This window comes from Drosophila teissieri, chromosome 2L (assembly GCF_016746235.2).
Source record: "Drosophila teissieri strain GT53w chromosome 2L, Prin_Dtei_1.1, whole genome shotgun sequence".
Lineage (NCBI taxonomy): Eukaryota > Metazoa > Arthropoda > Insecta > Diptera > Drosophilidae > Drosophila > Drosophila teissieri.
In genome coordinates, this window is record NC_053029.1 from 7,110,914 (window position 1) to 7,136,499 (window position 25,586).

The window sequence follows — 25,586 nt, forward strand, 5'->3', positions numbered from 1 at the left end:
CGGTTTACGTTTTAGATCACAGTCTTTAAATTCAAATTTTCCGTTTTTGTTTTTGATTAGAAATAATAGGCCTTTTAGTATTAATTAAGGCAAATTCCAAATTATTTAGTTTCTTTTCGATTTTCCATCGATATAAAAGCTGAGTTACGGAACCATAGCATTCCCTTCAGTTTCCACCTATTTCATATTTTCTAGAAACTGGTAAACCCTTTAATTGTACGTGTACCGAGTATAATTTCCATGTAAAATGTTCTATTTATTATTGATATAACAGAATACCTTTTATCATTCCGGGTTCACGAAGTGGCCCTGAAAATAAATGGTCTTTTCATCGCGAATGACATATGCAAATGGATGATCGACATTAAAATCCAGAGGTATACCATTTGCACTTTGGTATACCATTTTAATTTCTGTTATACCCGTTGCTTCGGCACCTTCTTCATTAACCTCTATGAACGCCTTATGAACGACTCTCCCCACACGAGCCCTAGGCTTCGCCACTAGATCATAGAAATTAGCCGAAGTTTGGAACGCATCTTGAATGCCCATCTATAAGTCAAATCTGTAAATTGTAAAGGTGTACCAACAATAATCTGTAAATACCCACCGCTTTAAGTTGATCGTTTAGCTCATCGGAGAATTCAATTTTGAACTTCGGCAGCCTTAAAGACACTTCAGTGTGGTTAAGGTTCAGGGAGAATCCAGCGATCTTTTTCTCCAACTCCGGTAGTCCATCGATCCTATCCGGTAGATAGATGACCATGTAGAGGCTTGAATTTCTGTAGGGCAGCTCGATAGCCTTGGCACCTAATTCGCGAATATATCCAGCCTTAAATGATCCTAATCGTGACATCATCTGGACAGGAACACTCTTTTGATCCGAAATGCGAAAATCTTCCTTCCTTGTAACCTTGGGATTAAACTTATACGCCCACTGGCCTTTAAAGTAAATGGCATTTAAGATAACCATTACTAGATCCCTCATGTCACTGGGCTTAACTATGTCTCTGATTTTACCACGGGTCTGATTGTCTACCCACTTATTGATAATTGAAGCAGCTTTGTTGGGATCAGCAACGCTGATTGCCTCCGCCTCAGCCTTAAAGGAATCCTTGACTATCTGATTGTACTCCGGCACTAGCTCGAACTCATTGTTCACGTATATGCGGTTTGCCAGACTAAGAATGGCTACCTTCTCGCGCCCTTCCAGTGCAGTCAGAAGATCCTTGTATTTGGCGGCCACTTCCTTTTTGTCCTCGGGCAGCTTCAACACTTGCCTCATTTCTTGGGCTGTCCTTCCCCTGGCTCCCATGTAGGCCATGCTCAGTGCGATTTCGACCGAAAGGGGAGAGGAAATGAGATTCTTGTTCGCATTCTTCTTGGCCAAAAGTTGGTAGAAGTCGTCGGTGAAGCGGCAAGACACTGACGTGGCCAAAAGGAGCAGACCTGCGGTGCAATTATTGAGTATTGGGATTTGCTGAATTTGTTTTTTATTTAGTTCACTTACACAAATACTTCATTTTAATGTTTGAAGGTAAGAAAGAATTCGGATTATATATAGTCCGCATCGTAATCAAATTAGACTCGCCACCGCGATATTAAATTTAGGCGATTCGGTTAGATTTCGTTAGGTAATCCTTTCGCAATCTTTTACAATTACATAAAGATATTTTGCTTAGACATTAGTCTTACATGTTTGCGTTCCCGCTTGAAGGAAGTATATTGATTTTGGGCACATCTGTGCAGTAAAGTTGATATTTAGGGTATTATAAAGTATGTTACATTTTTGATCAGATTAACAACACATTCGATATAGATGTGTCCGTTGTATAGGTTGTAGGTTGTATATAAATTTGTACTTGTTGCATAGAACTTCTATAGCATATAGTGATAATATAGGAATGCTAGAGTTTTTTGTCATATAGTGTTCCAATTCGGTATACACCAGTTTTTGGACAATAATTTCCGTTTTAATTTCATCAGCATCGAACAATAAACTTTCTAACGGTTTTAGTTTTAGATCGCAGTATTTAAAATCAAATTTTCCGTTTTTATACCCGTTACTCGTAGAGTAAGAGGGTATAGTAGTGTAGTAGACTGGTAGAGGGTTACACTGACTTATCGATACTCATTTAGATGACTATGTTAAACCTATGTAAACTAACATTAAGATCAAGAGAATGTTAGCGGTTCGCTCTAAAAGAGGCATTCTGGATTAGCGTGTCAAATATTGTAGGTCGTGTGTGAACTTATTAAGCTTCTACAAATTCAGAAGTGGTCAAACCTACAAAATGTGGTCACCCAATTAAAAAGCCGAGGTTTTTAAAGCCGAATTAATGGCTCGTCTAGGGCAAATACCGCCTTAACAACGAGGCCAAGTTCCAGAGGAAGTAGCCAGCCAGAAAAACATAGGTTAAATCTATAATCTAAATGATGACTGCCTATGAATGTTGTTCGTTACCAAACTAAACATCGTGCTCGAACATCTCCTCGAGGGAATCCCATCGGCGAGCTTACAAAGGTTCTCCAATCCGGAGCAAATGCAGCTAGCATTTGCCACTGTACGCCATCCACAACAAGCCGAAGGCTACACAAAGAATTCGACAACTAGCAACTGCCGTGTAGACAATTGCTATTCCAGTGGAACTATTACGGAAATGCAACGGTTACGAAAAATGAGACTGTTGAGGAATAACTGTTAGAAAATTCAAATGTTACAGAAATTAAAAAAATTGTTGAAAAACTGTTATTAAATGAAGTTACAAAGGAAACGAAAAAAATATTTATACTAAACTACAGTTATTCGATAAGTTTACTATAAAAAATGTAGAAATTGTTACTTCAGAAATGTTTAGCTCATAAGAAACCAGGATCAGGGGATCCTTATCGTCAGGATGGCCGAATTGTAGTAGGCTGGTAGAGGGTTACACTGACATATCGATACTTACCTAACACGATTACTAAATTTCTAGGGACATAGACGGAGCACAAGCCCACAAATAGCCAAAAACTATCAGAGTTGAAAATTTCTCCTTCGCACTTCAATTAGCTACTATAGCGTTCTCTCTTGGTATTTTTAACAATATGCCTTTACGTATTAATAAAGGCCAATTAAATTTTATTTAGTTTCTTTTCGATTTTCCATCGATATGTAAGCTGAGTTACTTTACCTTTAGTTTCCACCTATTTCATATTTTCTAGCAACTGGTAAACCCTTCAATTGTACGTGTACCGAGTATAATTTCCATGTAAAATGTTCAATTTATTATTGATATAACAGAATACCTTTTATCATTCCGGGTTCACAAAGTGGCCCTGAAAATAAATGGTCTTTTCATCGCGAATGACATATGCAAAAGGATGATCGACATTAAAATCCAGAGGACCCCTTGAGTTCTTGAGTAACATTGTTATTTCTGTTATACCCGCTGCTTCGGCACCTTCTTCATTAACCTCTATGAACGCCTTATGAATGACTTTCCCCACACGAGCCCCAGTCTTCACCATTAGATCATTGAATTCAGCCGAATTTTGGAACGCATCTTGAATGCCCATCTATAAGTAAAATCTGTAAATTGTAAGGGTGTATCAACAATAATCTGTATATACCCACCGCTTTAAGTTGATCGTTTAGATCATCGGAGAATTCAATTTTGAACTTCGGCAGCCTTAAAGACACTTTAGTGTGGTTAAGGTTCAGGGAGAATCCAGCGATCTTTTTCTCCAACTCCGGTAGTCCATCGATCCTATCCGGTAGATAGATGACCATGTAGAGGCTTGAATTTCTGTAGGGCAGCTCGATAGCCTTGACACCTAATTCGCGAATATATCCAGCCTTAAATGATCCAAATCGTGACATCATCTCGACAGGAACACTCTTTTGATCCGAAATGCGAAAATCTTCCTTCCTTGTAACCTTGGGATTAAACTTAAACGCCCACTGGCCTTTAAAGTAAATGGCATTTAAGATAACCATTATCAGATCCGTCATGTCATTGGGTGTAACTATGTCTCTGATTTTACCACGGGTCTGATTATCTACCCACTTATTGATAATTGAAGCAGCTTTGTTGGGATCAGCAACGCTGATTGCCTCCGCCTCAGCCTTAAAGGAATCCTTGACTATCTGATTGTACTCCGGCACTAGCTCGAACTCATTGTTCACGTATATGCGGTTTGCCAGACTAAGAATGGCTACCTTCTCGCGCCCTTCCAGTGCAGTCAGAAGATCCTTGTATTTGGCGGCCACTTCCTTTTTGTCCTCGGGCAGCTTCAACACTTGCCTCATTTCTTGGGCTGTCCTTCCCCTGGCTCCCATGTACGCCATGCTCAGTGCGATTTCGACCGAAAGGGGAGAGGAAATAAGATTCTTGTTCGCATTCTTCGTGGCCAAAAGTTGGTAGAAGTCGTCGGTGAAGCGGCAAGACACCGACGTGGCCAAAAGGAGCAGACCTGCGGTGCAATTATTGAGTATTGGGATTTGCTCAATTTGTTATACCCGTTACTCGTAGAGTAAAAGGGTATACTAGATTCGTTGAAAAGTATGTAACAGGCAGAAGGAAGCGTTTCCGACCATATAAAGTATATATATTCTTGATCAGGATCAGTAGCCGAGTCGATCTGGCCATGTCCGTCTGTCCGTCCGTCTGTCCGTCCGTCTGTCCGTCCATATGAACCTCGAGATCTCAGGAACTACAAAAGCTAGAAAGTTGAGATAAAGAATACAGACTCCAGGGACATAGACGCAGCGCAAGTTTGTCGATTCATGTTGCCACGCCCACTCTAAGGCCCACAAACCGCCCAAAACTGCCACGTCCACACTTTTGAAAAATGTTTCGATATTTTTTCATTTTTGTATTAGTCTTGTAAATTTCTAACGATTTGCCAAAAAACATTATGCCACGCCCTCTCTAACGCCCACAAACCGCACAAAGCTGCCACGCCCACACTTTTGAAAAATGTTTTGATATTTTTTCATTTTTGTCTTGTAAATTTCTATCGATTTGCCAAAAAGCTTTTTGCCACGCCCACTCTAACGCGCACAAAACCGCCAAAAACTGTATGTGCTGAAGACTCTCCTTCGCACTTCGAATAGCTGAGTAACAGGTATCAGATAGTCGGGGAACTCGACTATAGCGTTCTATCTTGTTTTTTATTATGTTCACTTACACAAATACTTCATTTTAACGTTTGAAGGTAAGAACGAATACGGATTATATATAGTCTGCATCGTAATCAAATTAGACTCGCCACCGGGATATTAAATTTAGGCGATTCGGTTAGATTTCGTTAGGTAATCCTTTAGCAATCTTTTACAATTACATAAAGATATTTTGCTTAAACATTAGTCTTACATGTTTGCGTTTCTGCTTTCAGAAAGTATATTGATTTTAGGCACATCTGTGCAGTAAAGTTGATATTTATAAAGTACATTTATGTTACATTCCTAGTCAGATTAACAACACAGTTGATATAGGTATGTCCGTCTTTCCGTCCGTCTGTCCGTCCGTCTGTTCGTCCGTCTGTCCGTCCGTATGAACGCTGAGATCTCAGGAACTACAAAAGCTAGAAAGTTGAGATTAAGCATACAGACTGCAGAGACATAGACACAGCGCAAGTTTGTCGATTCATGTTGCCACGCCCACTCTATCGCCCACAAACCGCCAAAAACTGCGACGCCCACACTTTTGAAAAATGTTTGGATATTTTTTCATTTTTGTATTAGTCCTTTAAATTTTTGTCGATTTGCACTTTTTGCCACGCCCACTCTAACGCCCACAAACCGCCCAAAGCTGCCACGCCCACTTTTAAAAAATGTTTTGATATTTTTCCATTTTTGTGTTAGTCTCGTAAATTTCTATCGATGTCGCCCACAAACCGCTAAAAACTGTCAGTGTTGAAGACTCTCCTGCGCACTTCCAATAGCTGAGTAAAGGGCATCAGATAGTCGGGAACTCGAGTATAGCGTTCTCTCTTCTTTTTGTCATAAAGTGTTTTAATTTGTTATACCCCAGGCTTTTGACAATATAACTTTTTCCGTTTTAATTTTATCAGCATCGAACAATACATTTTCAAACAGTTTTAGTTTTAGATCGCAGTTTAATTTAATTTTAAGTTTCTTTTCGATTTTCCATCGATATGCTAGCTGCGTTACGGGAATCTGATTGTCAAGGATCTCGACCATAGCATTCCCTTTTGTTTCCACCTATTTCATATGTTCAAGAAACTGGTAAACCCTTTAATACTACGAGTAGGGGGTATAAATTCCATGTACAATTTATATATTAAAATAGCTTTTATTGTTTCGGGTTCACGAAGTGACCCTGAAAATAAATGTTCTTTTCGTCGCGAATGGCATAGGCAAATGGATGATCGACATTAAGATCCAGAGGAGCACTGTGATTTATCAATTCTATTTTTGTTGCAGCCGTTGCTTCGGCACCTTCTTCATTAACCTCTATGAACGCCTTATGAACGACGCTCCCCACATGAGTCCCACTCTTCGCCACTAGATCATTGAATTCAGCCGAACTTTGGAACGCATCTTGAATGCCCATCTATAAGTCAAATCTGTAAATTGTAAAGGTGTACCAACAATAATCTGTAAATACCCACCGCTTTAAGTTGATCGTTTAGATCATCGGAGAATTCAATTTTGAACTTCGGCAGGCTTAACAACACTGTAGTGTGGTGAAGGTTGAGGGAGAATCCGGCGATCTTTTTCTCCAACTCCGGTAGTCCATCGATCCTATCCGGTAGATAGATGACCATGTAGAGGCTTGAATTTCTGTAGGGCAGCTCGATAGCCTTGGCACCTAATTCGCGAATATATCCAGCCTTAAATGATCCTAATCGTGACATCATCTGGACAGGAACACTCTTTTGATCCGAAATGCGAAAATCTTCCTTTCTTGTAGCCTTAGGATTAAACGTAAACGCCCACTGGCCTTTGAAGTAAATGGCATTTAAGATAACCATTATCAGATCCTTCATGTCACTGGGCTTAACTATGTCTCTGATTTTACCACGGGTCTGATTATCTACCCACTTATTGATAATTGAAGCAGCTTTGTTGGGATCAGCAACGCTGATTGCCTCCGCCTCAGCCTTAAAGGAATCCTTGACTATCTGATTGTACTCCGGCACTAGCTCGAACTCATTGTTCACGTATATGCGGTTTGCCAGACTAAGAATGGCTACCTTCTCGCGACCTTCGAGTGCAGTCAGAAGATCCTTGTATTTGGCTGCCACTTCCTTTTTGTCCTCGGGCAGCTTCAACACTTGCCTCATTTCTTGGGCTGTCCTTCCCCTGGCTCCCATGTAGGCCATGCTCAGTGCGATTTCGACCGAAAGGGGAGAGGAAATGAGATTCTTGTTCGCATTCTTCGTGGCCAAAAGTTGGTAGAAGTCGTCGGTGAAGCGGCAAGACACCGACGTGGCCAAAAGGAGCAGACCTGCGGTGCAATTATTGAGTATTGGGATTTGCTCAATTTGTTTTTTATTATGTTCACTTACACAAATACTTCATTTTAACGTTTGAAGGTAAGAAAGAATACGGATTATATATAGTCTGCATCGTAATCAAATTAGACTCGCCACCACGATATTAAATTTAAGCGATTCGGTTGGATTTTGTTAGGTCATCCTTTGAAAATCTTTTACAATTACATAACTACATTTTGTTTAGACATTAGTCTAACAAGTTTGCGTTTATACCCTTGCAGGAGTTACATTCCTGATCACATGAACAACACAGTTGATATAGCCATGTCCGTGTGTCCGTCTGTCCGTCAGTTTTAAAGCTTTTATTCTAAAAGGCTTCTTTCAATTCAGAAATAAGATTATAAATTGGTATTTACAACATTGAACTACTATGTAAAGAATATAGTAATAATATAGGAATGCTTTTGTTTTTTCTCATAAAGTGTTATATTCGGTGTACACTAGTTTTTGGACAATATATAAAAACAAGTTTAGTTTCAACGACATCGAACAATAATATCATATAGGGATTGCAAATCAAACTGAAACTTGTCGAAACTAATTTGATTAGTCCACTGAGTATAAATAGCCTTCCAAGTTTTGAAGAGCACTAATAACTAAGTTTTTTCCAATGGATAGGGTTGATAGAGTTGGAGAAATGGATCGATTGATTCTCTGGGACCAGCGCTTCTGACCACAAAACTTATGGAATTTCTGATAAGAGGTGGTTTAAAAAAAAACGAACCATTTGATCGTGGACTAAATTACATTTTTGCCACAAAAGTGGTATGATTAGTTGTCGAACAACCGTGTCGCTACATTTGAATCAATTGCATGCCATTCAATGCCCCACAACTAACTACTCATTCATCTACGAGTATATCTGCGACTTACAAAGCAGTGACATGGCATACATACAAATAACAAGAGTGATGGCCACTTATCAATTACAGAAAACTGATTTTACCGGACTCTGGATGACTCGGCTTTAGCCACATCCATATAGTTGTGGATACAAACACATTCCGGGATATCAAGAGATCAAACTCCAGCGACACGCTAGGAATACAAACAATATCATGTCGCGAGGGTAATTAAAATTGGACGTCCATAATGTTCCGTAGTTCCGACATTTAGAGCGGTCTAATGGATGACCGCCTGGCCAGTGGAGTTTCAGCAATCAATTGAGCCGAACGATCACTGATCGCTGCAGCCAAATACCGCTTAATGCGCAAATAATTGTGGATTTTGGGTAAACGGGGCCAGCGAAATTTCCATATAAATAGGGCTTGGGCCGTCCAGGAGTTTTCAAAATCATCCAAAACCCCGAGTGGACAGAATGCTGCGACTGAATTGCTTGTTCCTGCTCAGCTGCCTGGGCTTCCAGGCAGCCTTGGCCTGCGTAAGTATGGCAGGAGCTCCGAACCAGACCAGATCTATAAGCTATCTTATGCCCAGAATGGCTACAAGGCCAAGCTGGTCAAGATGGAGAACTGTGCTGGCGAGGACGCCATTATGACGGTGGGCAGTGACTTCAACCTGAAGCTGAACAAGAAGTGCGAGCTGGTTCCCTCGGGCTGCATCATGAACAAGCCCTTCGGCACCGCCGTGGCCAAGTTCAAGGTGCAGAAGGACGGCATCGTGATGAAGGAGGGCAAGATGGACATGTGCGCCGCCATCGACCAGGCCTCCAGCGAGGCCAAGGACATGCTGAAGCTCTTCGGAGCACCCTCCGCCTGTCCAGTGGCCGAGGAGAAGGTGTGCGCCAACGACCACTCCGTGGATATAAGCAAGTACAAGGCCATGTTGGGCATGGCTCGCGGTCACCTCATCATCGATTCGGAGGTCAAGCATGACACAGTGAGTTTATTTCCCCTATATGACTATGGCTATTTAACGACTGATGACACCTCGTTGTATTCTCCTCCAGGGCAAGTCCTGCATTCATGCCGAAATCGAGATCACCAAGAACTAATGCTTCTCGGACTATCGGTGGTCTTATGTTTGTATTATGAGTCTTGCAAATTATGTAGTTGTAAATACGCCGGCAATCAAAGCTGGTAATGCGGTGCACACAGGGAATAAATATGCAAAAAATACCGAATTCAAATTGTTACGGCTTTTAATGAAAGCTTATTTAGAAATCACGGCTGCTGGTGCCGCAGGTGGCGCAGCATCACCTCCTTCTGGCGCTCCTGAGGCACCTCCAGGTGCAGGAGTCGTCGCGTTTCCGGGTGGCGGCGGATTGGGCAATGCCATGTGGTAGTGGCAGGCATCTCTGCACGATTCCAGAGTATGGAACTCGTTCCTCCTGTAGAGCTTTCGGCAGTTTGTGGTCACCTTAAATGGTCAAAGGACTTAAAAGTTGTGCTCATGATCGTTTCTCGGCTCTACCTTTATGCAGTCGAATAAAACCCGATGGAAGGCAAAATATTCGCGACGCGGTGCAGTACAAGAGCTTTCGTGGGGATACTTGTTTCTCACCAGACAGGAACTGTTCTTCGCTAGAGGATGGGTAACTGAGTGAACTGGTGACCTAGACAACGGGTATCAAGTTGAATCTTACTCCTTCTCTTGGCAGCCTCAATGGGAAGCCAACAGACGGCCACAATTGCCCACAACAGCAGTAGCTTCATGGCGGATCATCAGATGGGTGGAGACTAAGTGGACATCCAACTGGCAGAGTACTCATAATTAACACCGCTTCAAGCATGAAAATTGCCATTTTCCATGAAAAGTGAATGCCTTTCATGCTCACTTATCTAAGCATGATTCACTGTGCTAAGCTCTTTAGGAAAACATCGTTGCCATATTAGTAATATCTCTTTATATATCAGTGTATACAATTGTAACATTCCACAACACTTTCGGCTTACAAATAGGTTTGAGAAACAATTAAAACTTAAGGTTAGTCCGATACGAGTAGCGAAGGTAGTGTAGTTAAGGTAAGGAAGCTGTTCATCGAAGACCGTCTTGGGCAGAGTGAGGATTTGGTAAGTGGAAGCGCTCCAGCTTCTAGCAAATTCCGGAAAAGCTGTAGTCGAACTCGGTGTTCTTCTCGTTCAGGCGACCCAAATATTGCGAGTGCTTGATGCCAAAGCTGTAGGCGGGCACATGGGAGAGGTTTATCTGTGGGCCGGAGCATAAGAAAACAGAGGGAACCCATTGGTTACTGTGGTGACTATAGGAATTTATGGCATTAATGGCAAAATACATAGGTGCAGTCTCAAAATCAAATATTGTCGTAGGGCTTGTCCGCCCGATTCTCCAGCAAAGAGCGCACACAACGCTGCGGAACTGTGACGGGCAATGGTTTCTTGAGATACGGGGAGTGCAGGATGCCAAAGGATATGGCAGGAGGCGATCGTTTCTCCCAGTACTGCGGGTGGGATCAGGTTGAGGTGAAATCTATTTTCATTGGGTGAGTTGCATGCCCCACAGGCAATGAACGTTCTATGGTAACTTTTGGACATTGGTGAATTCAATGCTTCATGGTTGCCAAAGAATTTTCAATTTGAACTCGGACTAATACTAAAAGTATCTAATGTACCACCAGCACATTACTGTGTACCCACACCCACTTTCAAGACTTAATGGCGAGATGGGGACTAGTATGTTTAGAAATCCCAGACTCACCTTCTCCGGACAGTGGGCTCCGGGTCCGGGCTTCGCGTCCTCGCTGCCCATCTTGTACTTGCCGCGCATGGAGTAGACTGGCGGCTTCGGCTTGACCACCGTGTACTCGCCGTCGTAGTAGCCGGGTCCGGGGAAGATCATCACCGGAATCAGCGGAGGCTTCTCGCGACCCGTAATCGTGTAAGCCGGAGCCGAGCGAATCTTGCCCTCCTTGCTGCTGCCCATGACGGTGGGTATTTTGTAGACATTAGGAGCTGTTAAGGATGTGAAAACATGTGCAATAGTTAGTTGTGATGGTCAATTCATTGGCTGGTCGGGGGTTAATTCAATGGCTTGTCTCTTGGGCTGGTGTTTGAATGGTTCGGGTTAGTTTCGGGTTGGATTGGGTGATCTTGGTCTGGGGTCTTGACATGACGTGCCTGCAAATAAACACACGAAACGGCAACGGCAGACACCAAAGAAATGGAGTACTAATATCAGTTAACATTCGAAAGTTCAATAATATTGTAGTTCTTAAGAAAACAAAACATAAAAACTAAAGTGTTGAATGGGTTTTCAATGCAATACTCTAATCTGTTTGTAACATAAAATATTACTCATACGACTGGTGGGGTGGTAAAAGGTACAAATATTTTTCTTTTGCAAATTTACTTAATTTGTGTCAATAAATTTGTTGTTTTTTCCATAAATACAAAACAATAATATGTTGTAACTATAATTTATGTAGAAAAATGATTTGTGAGCAAGTGCAACGTTGCGTATGAGTGATGCAAAATCTTCTTCGTTTCTGTTTGTTTTAGTCTTCAAAACGTTTGCTGTTTAAAGCCACGCGGGTTACCTGATAATCTTCTCCTGCACGCTGCTCGCCTCCACAGCGTACTTGACCGTCTGCATCCTCGAGGATTGGCCACTGGTCACGATGGCGCCATCCGCGTGCATCACAGTCTGGTGGCTCACGGCCGCCGCCTTGGTGGCACTGGCATCAGACTTACCACTGGCCACCACCTTCAAGTTGCCACTCTCCTTCTGCGCGTGGGCAACTTCCTGAATCCTGGTGGTGGTGCTGACCATCTTCGAGTGGTTGCCATTGGAAACGACATTGCCATTGCTCAGTGGTGCTGGTGGTGCGGACTTAAGCTCCTTGTGGGTGCCATTCACCTGCTTGGTGGTTTCCTTCTTCTGCAGCTCCGGCTGCTCCACTCCGTTAATGAAGGTCTTTGTGGTGGTGGTGGTGGTTGTTGTGGTGGTGCTGCTACCGGCATTGTTGTTCGTGTGGTTGGTGGTGGTGCTGCTACTAGCATTGTTGTTGGTGGTTGTGGTGGTGCATTCCGCGTTGTTGCGTACTGTGTTTTGGTATATGTTTAAAATCATAAATTAACAACAAATAAAAGCAACAATGAGATGGAGCGGGGATGTGTATATACAAAGCACATTTCATTTTACATGCAGAAAGCGATTCAAGTAGATCAGATTGATTTGCAGTGTTCTATATCCATCTTAAAGTCATAACTGTATCTGTATATACTAAGAGATGTCAATAAAACTTCAACGAACACTGATCCTAATATTTAAAACGAATGCTGGCAGTTTGATGATTGGATGATCTGGTGGATTCTTACCGGGACTGGCCAGACGGCGTTCGCGTCTCTGCACAATGCGATCTTCGATGTACGCGCCTCTGGGTTCTGGTGATTCGTGGGTACGAGTATATACAGAGATGAGAGCATGGCCAGAATACCAGCGAATGTGTGTGCGAACAAACATGGAACAAAAAACAAATAGGCACAAGAACAAAAACAGATCGTATGGATCCGGACGGAGTTTGCGGAATCCGGCACCAAGGAAAGCGGAATTGGGTGTCACCTACCTGGAAGCGAAGCAGTGGGCACCGTCTTCAGGCCAAAGCTGTAGGCTGGCGAGCTGTCCAGCTTGCACTGCTCCGGATGATAGTGACCAGGTGCTAAATGGGTTGGAGGAGGAAACAAACAAAGAAGCGGGAGACATGCAGTACACAGTACACGACAGAGACATGCAACACCGATGGAGCCAACTATTTACCTGGAGCATCGGTGGTCACGCGGATATCCGACTTGGTGCCGAAGCTGTAGGCGGGTGTGGAGTGCAGTGAGTGCTTTTCCGGCTCATAGGCGGAGGGTGCTGCAATGGTACTGATGCTCGTTAGGGTGGATCAAGATAATTAAGGATCTAACCCTCTAATCCTTTACGGAACTAGTTCCATTGGAAGCTACTTGCCTGGCGTATCGGAGAAGCGCTCCCTTCCCAGGCGCATGCCGAAGGTGAACGCTGGCGTGCTGTCCACCTGGCACTGCTCCGGATGGTAGTCGCAGGGAGCCGGCGTCTGGCTCACGGGATCGGCGGCTGGACGACCTGCAATGGTGTAGGCGGGTGTATGGTCGAGACGCACTTTCTCGGGGGCGTAGTCGCATGGCGCGGGATGAAGGTGCTCCGCCTTGGGGTCGTGCTTGCCGCCAAAGCTGAAAGCGGGTGCATGGTCCAGTCGCACCTTCTCGGGGCTGTAGTCGCCGGGAGCGGGGGATTCGCTCAGTGATCTGGGATCGTGTTTGCCGGCGAAGGTGAACGCCGGGTTGAAGTCCTGCCTGACCTTCTCCGGGAAGTAGTCTCCGGGTGCGGGCGTTTCACTGGGCCTCTGCAGGTCATGGCGACCGGCGAAGGAGAAGGCGGGATTGTGATCTAGCCTAACCTTCTCGGGATGGTAGTCCCCTGGGGCTGGAGTGTCATTGGTAACCTTTGGGTCATGCTTGCCGGCCATTGTAAAGGCGGGATTGTGGTCTTGCCTAACCTTCTCTGGGGAGTAAGCTCCGGGAGCAGGAGTCTCACTGGGCTTGTGGAGGTCATGGCGACCGGCAAAGGAAAAGGCAGGGTTGTGATCTTGTCTAACTTTCTCGGGATGATAATCTCCTGGCGCCGGTGTATTGTTCTCCACCCTAGGGTCGTTCTTGCCCCCAAAGGTAAAAGCGGGAGTGTGATCTAAGCGAACCTTCTCGGGACTGTAATCCCCTGGAGCTGGCGTGCCATTGGTAATCTTCTCAATGTGCTTACCAGCCATGGAGAATGCGGGATTGTGATCTTGCCTCACCTTCTCCGGCGAGTACGCTCCTGGAGCAGGGGTGTCACTGGGCTTGTGAAGATCGTGCCTACCGGCAAAGGAAAAGGCAGGGTTGTTATCTTGTCTAACCTTCTCGGGATGATAGTCACCTGGAGCTGGGTTATCGTTCTCAACTTTGGGATTGTTTTTGCCAGCAAAGGTGAAGGAAGGTGTGTAATCTAGACGGACCTTTTCGGGACTGTAGTCGCCAGGGGCAGGAGTGTCATTGCAAACCTTAGGATCATGCTTGCCGGCCATTGAAAAGGCAGGATTATGATCCTGTCTGACTTTTTCAGGAAAGTAGGCTCCAGGAGCGGGAGTGTCGCTAGGCTTTTGAAGATCATGACGGCCAGCGAAAGAGAATGCTGGGTTATGATCCTGCCTAACTTTCTCGGGATGATAGTCACCTGGAGCTGGGTTATTGTTCTCCACTCTGGGCTCGTTTTTTCCCCCGAAAGTATAGGCAGGTGTGTGGTCTAGACGCACCTTTTCCGGACTGTAATCGCCAGGAGCTGGAGTGTCGTTGGCGATCTTTTGACTGTGCTTACCCGCCATTGAGAAGGCCGGATTGCGATCCTGACGTACCTTCTCCGGACAGTAGGCACCAGGGGCGGGCGTATCACTCGGTTTGTGGAGATCATGGCGACCAGCAAATGAGAAAGCTGGGTTATGATCTTGCCTGACTTTTTCGGGGGCGTAGTCTCCGGGAGCAGGAGTATTGTTCTCCACTTTCGGATCGTTTTTGCCACCGAAAGTGTAGGCCGGAGTATGGTCTAAACGCACTTTCTCCGGGCAGTAGTCTCCGGGAGCCGGTGTGCCATTAGTCAGCTTTTCCACCGGCTTGCCTGCCATGGAAAATGCTGGGTTATGATCTTGACGTACCTTCTCGGGGGAGTAGGCTCCTGGAGCAGGAGTATCACTGGGCTTATGAAGGTCGTGGCGTCCGGCAAAGGAGAACGCTGGATTGTGATCCAGCCTCACCTTCTCCGGATGGTAGTCCCCTGGAGCCGGGGTGTTGTTTTCTACTCTGGGATCGTTCTTTCCACCAAAACTGTAAGCAGGTGTGTTATCTAGTCTACACTTCTCGGGACTGTAGTCTCCGGGTGCGGGAGTGCCATTTAAGATCTTCTGATCGTACTTGCCAGCCATCGTGAAAGCCGGATTGTGATCTAGCCTCACCTTCTCCGGCGAGTAAGCACCGGGAGCGGGAGTTTCGCTGGGCTTGTGGAGATCATGACGGCCAGCAAAGGAGTACGCCAGGTTGGTATCTTGCCTGACTTTCTCGGGGCTATAGTCACCGGGAGCAGGTGTGTCATTGGTAACCTTGGCATCATGCTTGCCCGCCATGGAGAAAGCTGGGTTGTGGTCCAGCCTTACTTTCTCCGGGAAGTAGGCTCCAGGGGCGGGAGTGTGGTCTGGTTTCTGAAGGTCGTGACGACCGGCGAATGAAAATGCGGGATTGTGGTCCTGCCTAACCTTTTCGGGATGGTAATCACCCGGCGCCGGAGTGCTGTTCTCTACCTTTGGATCACTCTTTACGCCAAAGCTGTAGGCGGGAGTGTGGTCCAGGCGGACCTTCTCGGGACAGTAGTCCCCAGGAGCCGGACTGTCGCTGGACACCTTCTGAGTGTACTTCCCGGCCATGGAGAAGGCAGGATTGTGATCGTGTCGCACCTTCTCCGGAGAGTAGGCGCCCGGAGCGGGCGTTTCACTGGGCTTGTGCAGATCGTGGCGCCCGGCAAAGGAGAAGGCCGGATTGTGATCTTGCCGGACCTTGTCGGTGTCGTAGGCTCCGGGTGCTGGTGTGTCGCTGGGCTTGTGCAGATCGTGGCGACCGGCGAATGAGAAAGCGGGATTGTGATCGTGCCGCACTTTTTCGGGACAGTAGTCGCCCGGTGCCGGAGTGGAGCTCTCGAGGCGCTGCTCGTGCTTACCGCCGAAGGTGAAGGCCGGCGTTCGATCGTTGCGGTACTTTTCCGGGGCATACGAACCGGGCGCCGGAGTCTCGCTCACGGACCTCGTTTCCGGACGTCCGGACAGGGTGAATGCGGGCGTGTGGTCCAGCCGCACCTTCTCCGGATTGTAGGTGCCCGGCGCGGGTGTGTCACTGCACTTGGCGAGCTCGGCGCGGTGGCCAAAGCTGAAGGCAGGCGTCCTGCTTAGGACGCACTTCTCGGGTTCGTATGCTCCGGGTGCTGCAAGAGATTGGGTAAGGTGTGAAAGTTGGGGTTGGTGTGGCTAGGCACGCTAGGACTACTTCAAAGTCATTCATTGCAGTGCGATTCTGTCACTCACCAGGTGTGCAATCGACCACGTCCTGAGATGCCTTTCCGGCGATTGAGTAGGCGGGTGTGGAGTGCAACCGGGACTTTTCGGGGCTGTAGGCACCGGGTGCTGGTCATAGGGACAAAAAGAGTGTGCTCTTTAAGCCACGTTGCTACTCTCAGCTGAGCGGGGAAGCCTTACCTGGCGTGTCGCTGACCTGCATGTGTTTGGTTTTCAAGCCGAAGCTGTAGGCGGGCATGTGTTCCAGGACCACCTGCTCGGGCTTGTAGGTGCCTGGCGCTGGTGAAAGTGGTGTAGGTCATAGTGGCGAAAGCATGAAGCAGCTATTAACGTGGCTAAGTCCTACGAGGAGTACTACGAGTATTTACAAACCTGGTGTGTAATCCGGTCTCTGTTCGTGGTGCTTGATGCCGAAGCTGAACTCTGGCGTCTTGTTGAGCTTCACCTTCTCCGGACAATATGCGCCGGGAGCTGCGGATTGGATGGATATCAGTATTAAGTTGGCCAACAGTCGGGGGAATAGAAAGGGAAAGCGGTATAGATACTGTCCAATTGGGTTCGCTTGAGCAAGTGGATACAGTTACAGATGTAGTTACAGTTACAGTTACAGATACAGATACAGTTACTGGGGAGCTGGGGTTTATTACCTGGTGTGCCCTGATCGTGTTCGATTTTAGTTCGTCTACCGAAAGTGTAGCGTGGCGCATTCTTTTTTGATTGCGTGACCTTTTCAGGGCAATAGCTATTCGGAGCTGTTAGTGTTAATAAAACATTCGATTTTAGTCTACTCGAATCAAAACTAGAGTCTACACTAGGTGAGCTACGACTAAAGGGTGGGTGAAGTACAGATATACCGATATGCAGATAGAAAGATACATTATTTCGGGAATTAGTGATGAGGTGGGATTGAGTCGGGTTAGAAGTTAGAGAGCGGAGCTAGACCAACACCAAAACACAACGTGGACGAAGGAGAGACAGTTAGTTGGGTTACCTGGATTGTTAACCAAATACACGTTAACCTTAATGCGAAAGGAGTATCGTGGGGCTCGCCGCTTGACGACATCAAGTGGCACCACTTGATAATGGTTGGGACCTGAGTTTCGATTTGCCACGGCAATCATTCATTGAAAGAGAAAAACGTTTCAAATTAAAATCAAATCAGGCAACACAAAAACACGGCACACAAATTACTGAACCACTAAAGTAACACATATACAAAGAACAACGGTGTAGCTAGGAGTAGGGGAAATAATAAATAAGAAATAAATTTAATTTTAGATACAAATGTTTTTGGGAAATGAAGACATCTGGTGCCCGTTTCCGTTTAACTCATAAATAAAAAATAACTCATTTGTGTGAATCACTTTGAGCCAAGATGTAGGCAATCGTTAACAAAGTGGAAGACCTTATAAAGACATAGCCAATTCCACCTACGCAAATGTTGGTCTATTTTAGGAAAACAAAGAAAGTTCACAGAACGAAAGATGAAGAAATCAAATAAGTCTTTTATAATAGCCCCCAAAGATGCTCAAAGGCGACAAACGTTTGCTGAAGATTTACATTTTAATTTAATACTTTATAATAAAGATACTTTGATAAAAAAGTAATAGAATAGGAAAAGCCAAAACACAGCTACGATTCATTCACAAGGATACCCAAAGATACAGAAGAATATTCTACGAAATGTGGCTACGACTACACTAGCTACTGAGATAGAGCTACTGAGATGGCGATAGAGAAAGTGGTAGAAAGTGGAAGAAAGGGGCGGTAGCAACTTACGCGATGCAACTGGCATGGGTTCGGATTAGTTAATGAGATCGCTTCTATGTACAATGATGGTCCATGATTGAAATTGATTGATGATTTCCTCAGTCCGCGCATGCAACAACAACAATAGCACCAGTCCGAAACACACACCGAATTCAACTTCAACTCCGAAATCCAACATCAAGTCCAAAACTCCAAAACACCATTCAAACACCAGAGGAAGAAGCCCGCAACTCACCTGGTATCTGGAAGGTTTTCAACGCCACCGGCCGCTGGCCAAAGGTGTACTTGGGCGTGGCATCGATCACCGCCTTGGCCGCCGGCACCACATCGTATTCGCCGGGTCCGGGATTCGAGAATCTCGTCAGTTCCTTGGGCCTGCTCTGCAGCGTGGCTGCGCGGGGATAGTCGCGACCCTTGGCCCGCATACCCGTAACATTGTACTGCGCCGGACCCGGTCCGGAGGTGTCGTACTTGCCGCCCAACTTGTGCCCGAAGGAGTACGAGGGGGCGGCCTTCTTCTTCGAGTCGGGCACTTTGCTGCCTGCATGCAGTTTAAATATAAATTCAGTCTTATTTTATAGCAAGTAATCTAACTATATAATCTATATAATTATTTCATTAATAAACTAGCAATTGATGATACTTTACGCGCTTTTAATGGTTATAATGAATAGAGCAGTCTCAAACTTACCGATCAAAGTTGGAAGCTGGACGGTGGCTGGACCTGGATTGGTGGTCTCGGCGGCGATCCTGCCGATCCTGACAGTTGGAGTCCAAGGACGCTGCTCCACGTTGCCGCCCATGTTGATTGGACGAATCTTACGCACCCGGGCGCAGGGTCCCTGATCCTTGTTCTTCTTTTTTAACTCGACCTGAGAACGAAACCAAATAACAAAATCAAGGAATCCATTAGCTATTAAGATGTTTAATATGCCACCTTGTTCATCTTGTTGTCTTAGGGGTAGAATATCTAAGTCGAAGTCTCAAAGCTGTGCCCCAATGTAAAAAAGAAAACACAAATTTCACCAAACTCCCTTCGATGACACTAACACGTGTGAGTGGGTGATAGGCTCACTGCTCGAAATCTATAGTTCGACCCCTAAATTTGGGTAACCTAATAATCCAAATTCCGCCCTACTCCAACAGCCAGTCGATGACACAAAAATCAATCGCCTGGCCGTTGTTTCGAACTTTCTGGGCCAATTCCGTGAGGCGGCTAATAACCAGAGGCGTGTGGCTCTTTATACCCATACCATCCATGGGCGAGGGTTTGCAGTTTGTGGAGGGGGCGTGTCGTGTGGCGGCTGTCACTCTTTTTCTTCTCCGCTGCAGTGGCTGTTGCTCGGCATTTGTGGCAGGTTGTTTCTGTTCGAGCCGCGAATTTGTTGCGCCGCGCGAAAGACAAACAATGGCAATAACTTTGCGGTAGGCTCGTAATTCTTGGGCGCCAGTGGCAGGGCCAAAAGTTGCAGGGGTTGCATTGCACCCAAAGAAAACTAAAGGAACTGCAATTGAAGTCTCATGTTTTCAGTTGTATTTGGTTTTGAGTGAAGGGCAATCACCTACCAATTCTCGTAGTTTAAATAAATAATATAATATTAGGATATTAGAATTCAAATAGTTGCCTAAACATATTTTACATCGTCTTAAGAAGACCTTTAAAATTAAATGGAAATTGGTGTTTCCCTATCAAAAGGTAATAATAAATTGTGAAGAGAAAACAAAATGAATTTTAACGCAGTTACAACGGTAGACAAGTTTATTATACATATGATTACCTCAAGCAGTAACAAAAAGAAGTGTACAATAAAAAAGTTTCCGGTTAGTTGGGAGCTACCCAAAGTAAATATTTTAATGAGAGCCCCCCTCAACAACATTTGTGTCCCCCAAAACCGGCTGCCCTGGGTGACGACCTTCTTTTCACAGCTCAGCACACTCGGCACACGGGATCCACGTCCAAAGTGTTGCCCATCGACAGGCGGGCAGACATCGGAAAACAGACGGTACCAACTGGTATCAGGAGATCCTTCCACATTCCACCTTTCCACCTTTCTACCTTTCAGCGCCAGGAACCAGCCATCTGGGAGTGTAATCGATATGGGGCTGAATTTGGATACGGATACGTACATATTTGGATTCGACGGGCGCCGAGATTTGGGGCCTGGTCAACAAGGTTGCGCCCCGAATCGGGGCAAAGTATGCTAAGTGCTAATGCTGCCCATTTTGTGGGGCATGTAAGCCAACAAAACGATTACTTTTAATGACTTATGGCCGACAATTGCATGACGGACAAAGAAGGCGCAACTAAAACTAGAACCGAAACAAAAACAAACTCAAACCCAAACTCAAACTCAAACTCGAACCCTAACCCAAAAGAAATGCGAAGCGTGCCACTTCTTTTGGCCGTGAAAATTCGCCAGCCTGTGTAAATAATTACAACAATGTAAGGGGGCGTGGCCTGGCTGTTAACAGGGCCAATAAAGCCGTCGTTCTGCTGCCAAGAAAAGCTTTTTTTCCCGCCTGCCACACTTGTTACTTGCCACATTCGACTCCTGACCTCGCATGCAATTCACATACGAAAAGCCGTGTTCTCTTTTGCAAGGCAGTCATCAGCCATCAGCCGGTCTTATAAGGCAACTCTTACATCACCATCGTGAGGTTGGAAAGCCCACACACCGAACACCGAACCGCGTGTTCAATTGCTGTTCGAGGCCAAGATCAGCAAAGAAAACTGAAAATCTACGATGATGAATCAGAGCCGGCAGCTGAGCCAACAAAGTCAGACATCTGTCAGACAAAGAGTCTTGGGCACCCACATAATTCGCATGGAAGGAAATCTGTCTAAATATGCACATACCGTTTTCAAAACAGATCAATTGAAAACACTACAAATAAAAGATGCATCATCGAGAAAGAAGAATAGAAACAGAACTGACGTGATTATGGGATCATATAATAAAGTAGTTTATGACCACACTTAAAAGAATAGACGAGGGATTGCAGTTGACTGGCCAGCTTTGGGTTTTGTAAATGCCTTTAAAAGAGGAAAACTAGAATGCAAAATAATATATGGATTAAATTCACATGTCTCCAATTTGTTACAATATTACTAAATCGTGTGTGATATTTTTCTGAGTGCTGCTTCAATTGAACATTGTTTGGGGCGCCCGGCCAGGAGGTCGCATTTAATCAAGTTAATAGAGCGTTGGCTCATGCTATAAATTTGCATGCGGCGATCAGATTTCAGTAATCAAATTATAGATGGTGATGCTCGATAATCTATGCACGGGGGTCAGTGTAAAAAGCGGCTAAACTATATAGTAAAATATATAAAGCCGCCCACACACTCGACTTTCGATCCCTCTTTCTCTCTATATATTTTTTTGCATGCAATTTTTTAGAAACAAACCTTGGCATTCATGATTAGTAACAGAGATACTGACTGCGAGATGCTGAGCAAATATTTCAGCATTATCTTTGTGACCTTCGGTGATTTGTTTATGATCATTTGTTTCTGTTTGATTTAAATTGATATTCTCACAGTTGACCCGACTCTCGACCCGTGACGAAAAGAGCAAATTTAGCACGCGTCAGCTTGAATTTGTGATTTCAACTTTAAAAATATAAATATAAGCTGTAGCCTCAGCCAAAAAGCTTAAATACCCTGTTAAAATAATTCCTCGAATAGCAGTTTAGTAGTGCATATCCAATTTGGTTTTATTAAATATAATAGAATGGAATAGGCTAGAATATTCTTTAACATTAAATAATGTATCAAATTGTTTTAATATTTCAAAAGTTTTTAAAAATTTACGTGATCCATCGTTATAACCCCATTTTTACTGATTGAGAGGTATCAATATCTCCGACATGATCAACAATCACTCAGTGAAAATGATTTCATGTTCTTTGGACTTAGTTTTACGCTCTCCCAATTGCGAATTAAATATGAGCTCATTCCCAAAATTTAGACAATTTCCAGCTTTTACGCCCAAATGCGGCGGCCGTCGTTTCCTTTAGCCCACATTGAGTGGTTGAGTTGTCCGAAAAAGCCAGTTCGGAATTGGGTTTCCAGACGGCAGATCGACCCACGCAGCGCTGCGAAACTCCATGACTCCGCGATATATAGACATATAGCCAAATAGCCATAATTCGTGCGCTGTCTCTATTAACAATTGACTTTTTCGCCTCAGACGGTGGTGGCGGTGTGTGTTAGTTTAATTAACGGCGAACAAGTCGAGCGATTCCTTCCCAAAATCAGAAACCGACAACAAGTGAGCAGCCGGCAAAAGGCCAAAAAATAAAAGAGCAGTTAAATGAAAACATGAGAGCCAAAAGCGAATCATTTGTCATCCGCACTGAACTGAACTCTCGATTGTGATAAAAAGCCAAGACCGACGACTGACGTCAGCTGTGTGAACTAGTTTGCGATCGTCCAAATCTAATTAAGTTTCTCAACATTCTCGGTGCTCTGCAGCGAACGTGTTTTGGCTTTGAAAACCAAGAGAAAGCTGGGAAATGAAGCGGGAAAAATTGGCAAACCTTCTCCGAATCTCGGTTCTCAAGGCATGGTTACAATTTCCAAATAGCTGGTTCAAATTATGAATTTAATACGACAATCACATCCGCTTCCAAATTGTAGAGCCTGAGATCACTGGCGCTGACACAATTTGCATGTTTGGATACATAAATACCTGTTGGGTCATTTTATAAATATTTATTTAGCGATTATTGCATTTCCCCTTAGCAGTTCAGCAGTTTAGTTTTCTGTTTAACCTTTTCCCATTCTTTACTTTGTTATTTTTTGTTTTTGGCCAACGCTTTTTTGTGTTGTGCCTGCTATAATCAGTGACTTTGAAAAATGAGCTGACTCGGGTCGACCGGTTATTAGAGCTGATGTCATGGGCTCCATTGGCCCAAGTGGTAGGGAAGGTGTAGTATCAGGAACCGCGGAAGGGTTACATCTATGCCAACAAGTGACATCAATACGAGTACGCGAGTGTCATTGACTAAACAATGGGAGGAGCAAGGTGGATTATTGGGGGCGGAACTGAACAGCTGACTGCTGGGGAAACCTAGCCCTATGCCACCAGGAAATGCCAATAGTCAGACAGACAGTCAATGAACTTTGGGGTCGGGTCGGTTCAGCACGCAATCCACTGGCTGCTCCAGTCGGTCTGCCACCGACTTGGTTAACGCCTACTCCAGTTTATCCTTACCGCTGGCTACTTTTCGATTTGGGGTATCTCGTCCTGCTTCCGTTGTTTCGTTTGATTTCCGTAACTTTCTTTTACACCGTAAAAAACTTCACTTTATCGCGGTGCTAATGACGCGTAATACGCACAGTCCTCGCCAGGATTAGTCGCGATTTTTGGGCGATATTCAAAACATCTGTTCACCCAAAGAGATTGCTATATTCGTTGTTATTGTAGTTGGTTTCGTGGCTGATTTATTATTTCGTTGATTCGTTCGTTGATTGGGTTCAAGTGACAGCTGCTTTCGAGTGTCGGTCTCCGACTGTCGTTTGAAGTCTATTAGAGGTTTTCAAAACAAAACACACTTTGCTGATTTATTTATACCGATTGGATTGGTCGCCGTGAGCTGCGTTTGCTTGAGGGCAGAGAGCTGGAACCGCACTCGAGAGCTGTCGAACAGAAACTGCCGCACAAAGTCGCTAACGCTCGCTTTTCGTTTCAAATGTTTGACGTAGCGAGTGCTACGTAAGCTGCCGCATTGGAGTTAACAGTCGACGTAAGAGTTAACATAAGCTTCATCTGTTACTTGGCTCAGGATTCTCTTGTTAGGTGAGCGATGGGCAAATATTTTATTAAAAACTTTAAGCAGTTTAAAAAATCAAAACAACATTTACAAATCAAATATGTATCAAACACGTTTTAAATAATGCATGCTATTGGCAAATAACCATTAAGGTCCTTTATTTATAATTTCTTTCTAGCAGTCTATTATGTTATCAATGTTACCTGCGTATTATTTTCAATTTAGGTGTAAAGTTAGAAGAAAATTCAAGAAAATATTCAAATTAACTTTCTGGGAGTGCTGTCGAATTGAATTTCCCTGCCCAAACCATCATTTCTAAGATCGATTTCCATTTAATTGACTCATTTACATTTTAAGAAAGTCGTATCTAGGGGAAGGTCGCCTTAGATAGACATTGCCCCCGGTCTCCTGCCCACGGTTCAATCGTATCTTAATGGCTCATTGACTATCTGTAATTCGACTGGGTTTGCGATCATCGAGAGGCCTATTTATGGCCGTGCTCACAGCAAATAATGCCGCTTGCCTGTGGTTATGTAATGCGAGAGCGCGATCTTGCCTCCGGCGAATCTATCCGCCCCGCTGACCCACCAATTTATGGACCACTGCTGCGGTGGCACAGACAGCCTTCACCCACACACGTGCTTAATGGAGCATGACAAATTATTGGCGGGGAAACCACGATTAAACTGTATTGGAAAATCGTTTATTGCAAAATTGGGATAAATGCATTTTTTAGAATAACTATTATAAGTAAAGTTTAAGTCGTTATGGTGTCAAAGTTACTGAAAATAAAAATTGTACATCTTAATTTAAATAAGAACCACAACCCATCTAGATTTTTCCCAAAAAACCGAATTTGCCAATGTTTTTTGTTTAATTTTTGTTTATTTATTTATTTATATCCTAATAGTAGGCCATGGAAGAAAATAAAGCACTTTTAAAAATCCAAAATCAAGTATAAAGATATTTTTATTTTTCAGACCTCCATAATTATGTGGCATAATTTTAGGCTAAATAGCAATGTTATCAAGCAAGTGTATTTAAGCTTGAGTCTTATTTTAGATTCATTAAATTTCATTATAAAAAATTAAAATTTCGTAAATAAATTGCACTTTTATTAAGTCGGCGGGCGAGAAAAACCGCAACGCTCCTCAAAGCTGGCTGTGATATGAATACTGTAGACAACATGTCACCGCCACTTTGAAGACAGTTGAAGTTTTCACTTTTTCAATTTGCACGGAGTCCCCAACTATGCATAAAACACCAGAGACACCAGCAGCAGTATTTTCGGTTCTTTTATTAGCAATATCACGTTGATGATTTTTGGTTTTGTTTTTATTTTTCTGGGTGTGGGTTTCATGGCAATAGACGTATTTCGCATTTATATCGTATCGTTTATCGTATGTATTTATATATAGCTCTTATGCATAGGCGCAAGAAATCAACTAAGCCGCGTATTATAAGTTAGTAGTGTAATTTGTAGATTGCATATGTTGACCGTAGT

The 25,586-nt window shown here is 44.3% G+C and overlaps 6 protein-coding genes across 9 annotated transcripts; 1 reads left to right on the forward strand and 5 right to left on the reverse strand.

The window, feature by feature from the left end:
• Positions 1–235: 235 nt before the first annotated feature.
• LOC122618264 (serine protease inhibitor 42Dd-like) lies at positions 236–1,658 on the reverse strand. Its single transcript, XM_043794570.1, has 3 exons — positions 1,511–1,658; positions 611–1,449; positions 236–552 (listed from the first exon to the last, which is right to left on the reverse strand). Exons 1-3 carry the CDS (start codon positions 1,569–1,571, stop codon positions 286–288), a joined length of 1,167 nt encoding a protein of 388 aa, XP_043650505.1. The 5' UTR covers positions 1,572–1,658; the 3' UTR covers positions 236–285.
• A 1,586-nt stretch (positions 1,659–3,244) lies between these two features.
• On the reverse strand, positions 3,245–7,568 carry LOC122618272 (serine protease inhibitor 42Dd-like). Of its 3 annotated transcripts, XM_043794579.1 has the most exons (4): positions 7,519–7,568; positions 6,619–7,457; positions 6,446–6,560; positions 3,245–3,443 (listed from the first exon to the last, which is right to left on the reverse strand). In XM_043794579.1, exons 1-4 carry the CDS (start codon positions 7,529–7,531, stop codon positions 3,295–3,297), a joined length of 1,116 nt encoding a protein of 371 aa, XP_043650514.1. In that variant the 5' UTR covers positions 7,532–7,568; the 3' UTR covers positions 3,245–3,294. The 3 variants fall into 3 exon arrangements, with proteins under 3 accessions (XP_043650514.1, XP_043650524.1, XP_043650534.1); XM_043794589.1 differs by lacking the exons at positions 6,446–6,560; positions 6,619–7,457; positions 7,519–7,568 and adding exons at positions 3,617–4,455; positions 5,173–5,210 and having other exon boundaries at positions 3,245–3,558; XM_043794599.1 differs by lacking the exon at positions 3,245–3,443 and having other exon boundaries at positions 6,280–6,560.
• A 538-nt stretch (positions 7,569–8,106) lies between these two features.
• On the forward strand, positions 8,107–9,583 carry LOC122625920. The gene is made up of 4 exons (XM_043805980.1): positions 8,107–8,209; positions 8,439–8,887; positions 8,944–9,345; positions 9,416–9,583. The coding sequence occupies exons 2-4, from the start codon at positions 8,825–8,827 to the stop codon at positions 9,458–9,460; spliced, it is 510 nt and encodes a 169-aa protein (XP_043661915.1). The 5' UTR covers positions 8,107–8,209; positions 8,439–8,824; the 3' UTR covers positions 9,461–9,583.
• A 6-nt stretch (positions 9,584–9,589) lies between these two features.
• LOC122625921 lies at positions 9,590–10,153 on the reverse strand. Its single transcript, XM_043805982.1, has 3 exons — positions 10,052–10,153; positions 9,880–9,989; positions 9,590–9,825 (listed from the first exon to the last, which is right to left on the reverse strand). Exons 1-3 carry the CDS (start codon positions 10,119–10,121, stop codon positions 9,619–9,621), a joined length of 387 nt encoding a protein of 128 aa, XP_043661917.1. The 5' UTR covers positions 10,122–10,153; the 3' UTR covers positions 9,590–9,618.
• A 347-nt stretch (positions 10,154–10,500) lies between these two features.
• Positions 10,501–11,346, reverse strand: LOC122611935 (outer dense fiber protein 3-like). The gene is made up of 3 exons (XM_043785357.1): positions 11,122–11,346; positions 10,769–10,864; positions 10,501–10,614 (listed from the first exon to the last, which is right to left on the reverse strand). Exons 1-3 carry the CDS (start codon positions 11,344–11,346, stop codon positions 10,501–10,503), a joined length of 435 nt encoding a protein of 144 aa, XP_043641292.1.
• On the reverse strand, positions 11,233–19,409 carry LOC122612495. 2 transcript variants are annotated; one of them, XM_043786159.1, is made up of 14 exons: positions 19,242–19,409; positions 18,996–19,176; positions 18,540–18,845; positions 17,526–17,627; positions 17,182–17,286; positions 16,907–17,005; positions 16,715–16,813; positions 16,544–16,642; positions 13,375–16,443; positions 13,180–13,278; positions 12,989–13,081; positions 12,741–12,806; positions 11,960–12,464; positions 11,233–11,375 (listed from the first exon to the last, which is right to left on the reverse strand). In XM_043786159.1, the coding sequence occupies exons 1-14, from the start codon at positions 19,248–19,250 to the stop codon at positions 11,369–11,371; spliced, it is 4,839 nt and encodes a 1,612-aa protein (XP_043642094.1). In that variant the 5' UTR covers positions 19,251–19,409; the 3' UTR covers positions 11,233–11,368. The 2 variants fall into 2 exon arrangements, with proteins under 2 accessions (XP_043642094.1, XP_043642100.1); XM_043786165.1 differs by lacking the exon at positions 17,182–17,286.
• Between the last annotated feature and the right edge of the window lie 6,177 nt (positions 19,410–25,586).